Below are 8103 nucleotides of genomic sequence, written 5' to 3'. Positions count from 1 at the left end.
AAATCCACCTGCAACCCCTTCCAGTAAGGGCCTGCTGTCAAGTTGCTGGCCCTGAGGCCAGCTCTAACATCCTCACTTTATTGGAAGCACCGTGAAGCATATTTTTCCCACAGAAGGCACTCAGCTTCTTCCTCCACCTGGGGTACCATAACTGGCTCAGTAAGGGAGGTCCTCTGGTACCCTAAGATGGTTCAAGTCCACAGACTTGACAGAGGGGAGAAGATTGAGAGAACTTGAGTACACCACAGTAAAGGTAGCCTCCACCAAGACAGCAGGTCCTCTGGGAGAGCTGGCAGTAACCTGAGACCTGATGCCAGGCTGGGTATGGGGAGTGAGCTAGCACTGCACCCAACAGAACCCACCCTCCTGCAGGCTACTGTAGGCCACCTGGCCATGTGCAGCAGCTCAGCTCAGCACAGGGAGGACAGAGGGCCCTGGAACTAGAAGAAAAAGATCAGGAGGAAATGGGAACACCTGCTCAAAAGGGGGCTCTCTCAATCCCTCCATGGCCACCCATGCCACAGGGTGCTCAAGTCTGCACCAACCCTCACCTCAATGCAAAAGCTCCAGATCCTTTTCAAGAAAACCTCCACATACAGTCGGCAAACTGCCCTGGAAGTTGGTGGGGCTCTCAAACGAACAATGCCCTCCTTTCAGTGGGAAAAGGAAGCTCTTGGGCCCTTCCCATCTGCCACAGCAGGTGTCCTCTGAGGGGACAGGCCAACTGGAGGCCCCCTCAGCCCCCCTCAGTCACTGGCAAGGATAACAGCTTCTTACATTTCAGAGCATTGTACAATGCCTTCTTAAAAGAAAAATAACCTTACTACTCCCTACAATGTTCCCACAAGACAGGGCATTCTCCAAGTGAGAACAAGGAAGCACAGATCTCAGAGCTTCTCCCACATGTAGGTTACAAGGCTAGGACCCTTCTGTTTGTAATTTTGTTTATTATTGAATCAACTTGAAAACACATAATCATGTGAAGAAGAAATTCCACAAATATGATGCAGCTTCTTGGCCTCAGAGCCAGCGCCGGGCTCCTGTGTGCGTGTTGAACAGGTAATCTCTGCCTGTACCTGAGCTCAGATGGTCGGGAGAGAGGGAGGGTACTGCTGGCTTCAGCAGAACTGCCTCCCTCCCCTAAAGGCAGGGAAAGGTATTCCAGGACCCTTGGTGTGACCCCCTCCCTTCTGCTTGATCCAGCTTGTCCCCTCCCTCCTTTTTCAGCACATCCTTTGAGGTCTGGCTCAAATGCACAGGAAGCATCCATGGTTCCCCAAAACTGGACACCAGCTCCCCTAAGCCCAGGGCCAGATTACTCTGCTATAATTCATGGTGACAGTGGAGCATTTGGGGGCCTCTTCACTCACCACCTTCCCCTCTTTCCCCCATGGGCAGGAACCAGATCAGGTCCCCAGGTGTTTGGCAAACACTTGCTGGGGTGAGTGGGGGTGAGAAGAGACCCCATTCGGGGGAACAGTAGATAGTGGATGCCTGGTGGGAGGCAGAGATATTGAAATGGGGTATAGAAAGAAAGTGGGCCCAAGTAGAGAATGGTTTGGAAAGAGGGGGACTCACAGGGGTCCTGTGCTCTGCCATCAAAATGCTGCTGAGGTGAAGAATGAGAGGGTGCAATGAGTTGAACCCTGCCCATGGGGAGCAGGTGGAGGTCTGCCCCCAGAAGGGTCAGGAGCCCACCTGCCTCCTCCATGCTGATGGTGCTGGTATGGGCCCTCCCACAGGGACAGCCATCCATGGGAAAGGGGGCAGGCTTGGCAGGGGAGCACTCTGCAGCAGCCTCAGTGCCCACTGCACAGGATGGTAGGTTGACATACCAGGCTTATGACACTGCTGAGTGCCTGGGGTGTCTCCATCCTTGGTGGCTCCATGAACCCCTCAACAGACCCCTCAGCTCCCTGGATACTGGGGCAAAGTAGGAGCTGGAGTACAGGATAGGGCTCTGGGCCCCAGCCTGAGTTTAAGAGATGGACTTGCAGGCATAGAGGTATGCAAAGGAGGCTTACCTGTTTAGCAGTAGAGCCTGGGTTGGTTTGCTTGGTGCCTGTAGCACCTGGGCCAACCTAAAAGGCCAGGAGGAGGGACCAAGCAGTGAGAGCAGCAGACCTGCTGGCTCCAGAAACCAGCACCATTCATCTGCCCCTTTTATTGGGGATAGCCTATGTCTGTATGCAGTGCCCACGTTGTTACTCCCACCTACCCCTGGGTTCAGTCCTGTGCTCAAAAGAAACTCAGAGTCTCAGGGGAAGGTCAGGTTTCAAATGGAGGGCAGGGGTCAGAAATAGGGGTAAATGCCCAATGCATGACAGACTCAGATTCTAAAGCCCTGGGCCTCGTCTCATTCCAAGACTGGATTCTGCCAGCGATGGAGACAACTTTCTCCCAGTGTATCTCTGCCTCTAACCTGATGACCACTGGAAGGAGGTCAGTCCTCCTGAATATCAGTTTGTCTGCTCATCAACTTGGGCAATCTTGGGTAAAACCAGCTATCACAGATGCAATCCATTAGTGGGCTGTGGGGAGGCAGTCAGTACAGGGATAGCAACCCTACCCCCGCAGGAGCCTGCTGAGGAGCCAGCCCAGAGCCAAGAGGAGAAGGGCACTGGTCACTGTCAGCACCACCACAAACCAGGGCTCCGGCTGCCAGAAAGCCTCCGTGTCTGTCACAAGCAGGGGTGTCATCATTGAAGTCACCTGAAATGGGGCCACAGCTTCACCACTGCCTTGCCAAAATGCCCTGATCATCCAGCCTTCAAAGCCCTCCAAGGGCTGAGCCACCCCACACCCCAGATTTCTCTTCTGTATTGCCAGGCTCTTTGCACTCAGCAGTTCCCTCCGAAATGCCTTCCCCCATTGTTCCACCTGGAAAACTAAGTCCCTGCATCCTCCAAGACCCTTTCTTCCCACCCACCAAGGGCCTGAGGACCCCCTCACTGTGGCTCTGTGGGTGCTGGTGGCCACTGTGCTGGCCCTCCAGGGAACTAGATGCACAATGATAGTGGCTGTGGTGCTGAGGTGGGGGGTGGAGGGACCTGCATCAGCCACACGGATCAATAGCTCATAAGTATGGGGCTGCTCTGGCCAGGAGGGCCCCAACATGGGGTCGTTGTGCACCAGGACAGCTCCTTGCAGGCTGAATTGGCTCCGACTATTTCCTGAAAACAGAGTGGCAGAAGAAGGGGACCATTGCTGGCCTGCCTCTCCCCCACAGCCCAGTGGTCCCCTTGGCCCTCACCTCCCACAATGCTGTAGGAGAAAGCCAGGCGCTGTGGCTCTTGGGGAACCCGACATGACATCCTGGTCACCTCCATGCTGCGGCCCAGGTGAGTGTGGATGGTGAGCTCCTGAAATGGGGGCTCACACTCGGGGGCATGGTCGTTCACATCCTGCAGGCAGGTAGTCAGATCACCCACTCCCAAACCCCCAGGCCAGCCCCTCAGCCTCCTCCCACCACAGCCAGAACCTTGGTATCAGGCAACAGGTTCCAAAGCTTTCCACAGTGAGGCCCCACCCCTCTCCAGCCAATCAGCGGAGGAACCTGAGGCAGAGTGCACAAGCAGAAGGCCAGAGGGAGAGATGAACTCTTTCCAGTTCTTTCCAAGGCTTCGGGGCTCAATTACCTCCACCTCAATGGTAATGGTGCAAGAGCCGGAGCGGTGGCAGGTAGGGTCCTGGTCTTGGCTATGGTCAGTCAGCAGGACAGTGAGCCTGTGGAACTTCTGCAGCTCATAGTCCAAAGGCCCCAGGAGGCGAACCTCCCCTAGAAGGGGTGGCCACTGCCTCAGCTTGCAGAGTCAACTCTGGCTTCGCCCCTCCATCCCAGCCCTGGGGTGGGAGTACCGCTGAGACGGTCCACAGCAAAAGTGGCAGACCCGCCAGGGCTGGAGTACTCAATGCTGTCGTGCGGGTAATCCATGTCCTTGCCCACCACAGAGCCCAGAAGAGCGTGGGGCCCTGCATCCTCACGAACCCGGAATGTGCGTGGGACACAGGCTGGGGAGAACTCGTTGACAGGTGTCACCATCACCAGTACTGGCACCTCAGCTGGAAGCCATTTGGCAGTCAGGGAGCTGGCCTGGGTTGCCCAGCCCTGCCGTGGCGGCTTAAGGAGGTAGAGGCTCTGGAAGGCGGAAGGGCAATAGCCCTCCCCTGCCAAGGGGTCTCAAAGAGGAGAAATGTGCCTCTGCCAGGGGTCTTTGGTGGAGACAACCCTGCCCCATTGGTTTCTGAGGGAGGAGAGATGACCCCATCCTGAGGATAGGAAGAAGGGTATAGAAGAACCCGGTCCTGAATGTCCAGGCCTGGGCATGGTCACTCACTGGTCATTGGAGGCTGACCACTATCAAGCACCAGGATGGAAGCTGCATGATGAAAGCAGGCGCCAGGAGTGTCACAGTCCAGTGTGGCATTCACCTAGCCAGAGGGGCCAGAGGGTGATGCCCAGCCAAGGCCTGGGAGAGCCTTGAGCCACACTGGGCTGCCTCAGGCTAGGTTCAGGTTACTCACAAATAGCCTACCCTGACCCTCCATTTTTCTGACTGTAAAGCAGGTTGGCTCCACCACCATCTCCTTCACCCTCATGGTCTCGGCTCCCACAGACCATTGGCCCACCCCCGCTTCTTGTCCAAGCACTCTGCACATGGGTCTGGGGTCGGGGACTGGGCACCTCCAGGACTCTGTCTTGAAGGCAGAGGCTGGCTGCGTCAGCAGGGCTGTGGAACAGCAGCTGGTAGTCCAGGGTGGAGCCAGGAGATTCAGGGTCGGTGCAAGTGAAGGTATTCAGCACAGTGCCCACAGGCGTGGTCTCGGGGATTTGAGTCCTGGGAGCAGAGGGCAGGGCAGCAGGGTGGGAGCTGGGGCTGGGCGGCGAACCATGGCTCTACCCAATAGCCAAGGTAAGGCTCCCATATACTCACACCAGCAGCGCTGGTGTGCAGCGCGGGGCCCAGCGGTTGACCGACTGCACGTCCACCCTGAAATCAAGCTCGGCGCTGGCCCACGGCCAGAGCCACTCAAAGGCCTTCACCCTTAGCCTAGTGACCGCGGCGTCTGGGGCTTGAGCCAGCTCCAGGGGCGAGGTTGTCCGGACGACTCCGTCGACTGGGCAGGTTGGGAGGGCGGGGGACGGAGAGTTCGGCCCCGCCCCCAGCTCAGTCCAGTTCCCGCCCTCCCACGGATCTGCTGGCAGGGGAGGGCGCAGAGACTGACCACTTGGCCGCCTCCTCCAAGGCTCGCTTCTAACTTCGGGCCCCCAAACGCGACCTCGCCCCATTTCTGCCTCGGTGTGAGGAGGTAGTGTGGGTCGCTTCTAGACCAGCCGCAGAGGCATCCCCTTAACCGCCCTCCATGCCCCTCACCGCGTCCGATGGAGAAGAGCCGGCAGGGTACTGGGGAGAGGATTTCGTAGCGCACATCGAAGCCCCGGGCCTGGACCTGAACCACCTTACTTCCGGGGACCAGGTTCTCCGGGATGGTGATATTCTGGGCTTGCTGCCTGGACCAAAATGGGGGCACTGGCTCCTACTTTCTCCCACCACCCCGGCGGGGTCTGCGGACCCCTCCCCTGGGTCTTCCCTGGTACAGGAGCCAGCTGGGGATGCTCCAGCAGCCCCACACCTTAACCCTACTCCTAATTCCCTGGGGCTAGGTCATGCCTTCCCCACTGTTCCCAGGGTAGGGGAGCCTTACAGGAAGGAGACCTGTCTGGAGGGAGCAGGCAAAACTTTCACTGTCAGCATCCCACTGCAGCTTCGGCCTTGTCCAAAGGTCACCAGGATCTGAAGCTGGAAGACCTGCGGTGCACACAAAACAAGAAGGGAACCACGGTGTGTGTCTACCTGTATATCTGTGCCCAGTCGTCCCTTCAAATAGGCAGCGCCACCTCAGGACCTCCACAACGAACCCCGACACTCACTCCTCCCTATGACCTGTCACTTTGCTGACAGATATTCCTTTGTGTCTCACTCTTCTGGGTCATAAGTCCTTCTCTTAGGATGCATACAGCCCCCGGAAGAGTAATATCTGAATCATTCACAATGTGAATTATCATCTTAGAGTTGCTAAGAGTCAGTCACTAAGACGTGGAAGTTTTAAAGAAAGAACTTCTCTAACTTCCTCCAGACTACACTAGGCACTGTACCCAGAGCTTTCATTTTCTGTGTGACTGCTCAGAACTTTCTCCTTTCTATAAGGGGCACCATGGGCTCCTGGAGCCAGGGATCCCTCTTCTTTCTAGAACTCCAGAGCCCAGCACAGAACCAGGCCAATGTGGGAGTACAGCCAGCATGGGGCAGCAGGTACAGGTGTGGGCTATGTCTGGAAAAGGCAGCATGATTGAGGCAGTCTGGAACAAACAAACCTCCAGGAGGTAGTGGCTCTGCCCATTTTATGCCCAATTCATGGATATCTCCAGGTTCCAAGTCATGCTCACCTTTTGAGCCTGGCCTTTGAGGCCCTGGGATGGTGCCTGCAGCCAACCCTGCCCATTGATAGAGAAAGGTCCAGGGAAGTATGGCGGATCCTGGGCACTGGTGATGCTCATCTGACAGGACAGAGATGCTGGAGGCCCCTTCCCCAAACCTCAGTGCCCCAAGCATCCCTGTCAAAGTCCCCCAACAACCCAGCAGGTACCTGCCCACTCTCAACTCTCCCATACCCTGCCACTGCCACTCTAGCCTGGGCTCCCCCCGGCCCTGATCCTCAATCCTCTCTGCTTTTAAACTAATTATTTTGTTTTTAAACTAGATTTCTTTGGGGGATTGCAAAAATGATACAGAAATTTCATGGAGAATTCAGAACACACAGAAGAACTTTAAAGAAGAACTCAGACCCTGAGATGTCCCTATGGGAACAGCCATAGTCATTGAGGGGTGGGCAGCCCTCAGTGGCGCTCTCCAAGAACATGCATCATTGCTGAGGCTCAGCTGTAGACTAAAGAATCCTTCTGCAGGCTATGCTTGACCAGGCAGGAGCTGGGCTTGGTCTCCCCATCCCCCGCCGACCCTCCATCCTACCCCACCACCACCACCACTGCCCATGTGCAGGGCTCACCTGGGCTCCCTGGCCTGGGAGCAGCAGAGTGTACAGCCAGGCCCCAGGTTTGACAGTTTCTGGCACTTGAATGATTTCCCCAGCTGGCCAGAGGGGAGGTCATGGGGGGTTCTGTTCAGGTCATGCCTGCCCACACCCCCTGCCTGCTGTCCCTGACCTCACCTGGGCTGGCAAATCGACCAGCACACTGGATACGGCCAGGGTCCCGCTGCACATCCACAGAGAGTGGTCCCTCCATCACATGGTTGCCACATGTGAACCGCAGCTGCAGCTCATAGTGGTTCACTGTCAGGGCATCCAGCCGGGCTGAGCTGCTCAAGGTCATCTGTGGCAGGTGGGCAGTGCCATGTGGGGCCTAGGATCTCCATCCCCCTATGCCACCTCTGGCTTTGCGAATTTAGGGTCTGTTCTTGTTCCCCCATGGTCCCCAGTTTTGCCCATAACCCTACCTTTCCCACATAGATCCCCTGCCATCTAGTTAGGCTAGGTGGGTTGAAGAAGGTGGTGGGTGGCTGCACATGGAGCAACTCCAGGGTGGGTGTGTGTGAAGAGCAGTTGAAGGAGAAAGACTGAAGGATGGTGCCAGGTCCCTGGCTCTCAGAGACATTTGTGAACCAGGGCAGGCAGTGGAGGTCTGTGAGGAAGAGACGATTCAGGCTGGAGGCCCCCATTCTCATGGAACCATATATACAACCAGAGTCCCTCCTTTCTGCCTTAGGGCCTGGCCACATCCTGGAGACAAGCAGCCAAAGTCCTTCCTTGTCCCCCGCATCCAACCATGGGTCAGCTCATTTCACAGACTGGGAGTAAGAACTTAGTCGAGGAAGCAGCCAAGATAAGGAATGAGGGTCGGGGATACAGATCTTTGCCCTTTCCTGGCTCCCCCCAGCCCCTGTCCTCCATGGTAGCTTATCTGAGAGGGATCAGGACTCCACTGTGGAGTCAGGGGGTGAGAACTAGAGTTCCCCCACCCACCGGCTCCTCACCAGAGACAACCAGAGCAAGAAGAAGCACCAGGGGCCTGAGCAGCACCAT

The 8103-nt window shown here is 56.6% G+C and overlaps 1 protein-coding gene across 1 annotated transcript; it reads right to left on the bottom strand.

Moving 5' to 3' along the window:
- Window positions 1-955: 955 nt before the first annotated feature.
- CDHR4 (cadherin related family member 4) lies at window positions 956-8103 on the bottom strand. Its single transcript, XM_059076809.2, has 19 exons — window positions 8055-8103; window positions 7518-7702; window positions 7231-7393; window positions 7069-7151; window positions 6449-6559; window positions 5707-5810; window positions 5376-5512; window positions 4935-5118; window positions 4685-4838; window positions 4338-4431; window positions 3859-4062; window positions 3639-3778; window positions 3254-3404; window positions 2953-3173; window positions 2570-2712; window positions 2025-2081; window positions 1836-1923; window positions 1579-1606; window positions 956-1076 (listed from the first exon to the last, which is right to left on the bottom strand). The coding sequence occupies exons 1-19, from the start codon at window positions 8101-8103 to the stop codon at window positions 1021-1023; spliced, it is 2352 nt and encodes a 783-aa protein (XP_058932792.1). The 3' UTR covers window positions 956-1020.

This window comes from Kogia breviceps, chromosome 10 (assembly GCF_026419965.1).
Source record: "Kogia breviceps isolate mKogBre1 chromosome 10, mKogBre1 haplotype 1, whole genome shotgun sequence".
Taxonomy (NCBI): domain Eukaryota; kingdom Metazoa; phylum Chordata; class Mammalia; order Artiodactyla; family Physeteridae; genus Kogia; species Kogia breviceps.
Note: the sequence above shows the minus strand (reverse complement) of the source record. Positions and strands in the feature narration are given on the sequence as shown.

Excerpts from the sequence above, each read along its gene's own strand:
- CDHR4 (XM_059076809.2), bottom strand. The coding sequence starts at position 8,103 with ATGGTGCTGCTCAGGCCCCTGGTGCTTCTTCTTGCTCTGGTTGTCTCT. Across the intron at positions 7,152-7,230 it reads TGGTCGATTTGCCAGCCCAG|CTGGGGAAATCATTCAAGTG; the intron begins GTGAGGTCAGGG and ends CCCTCTGGCCAG. Across the intron at positions 4,432-4,684 it reads TTCAAGACAGAGTCCTGGAG|GTGAATGCCACACTGGACTG; the intron begins GTGCCCAGTCCC and ends CCCTCTGGCTAG.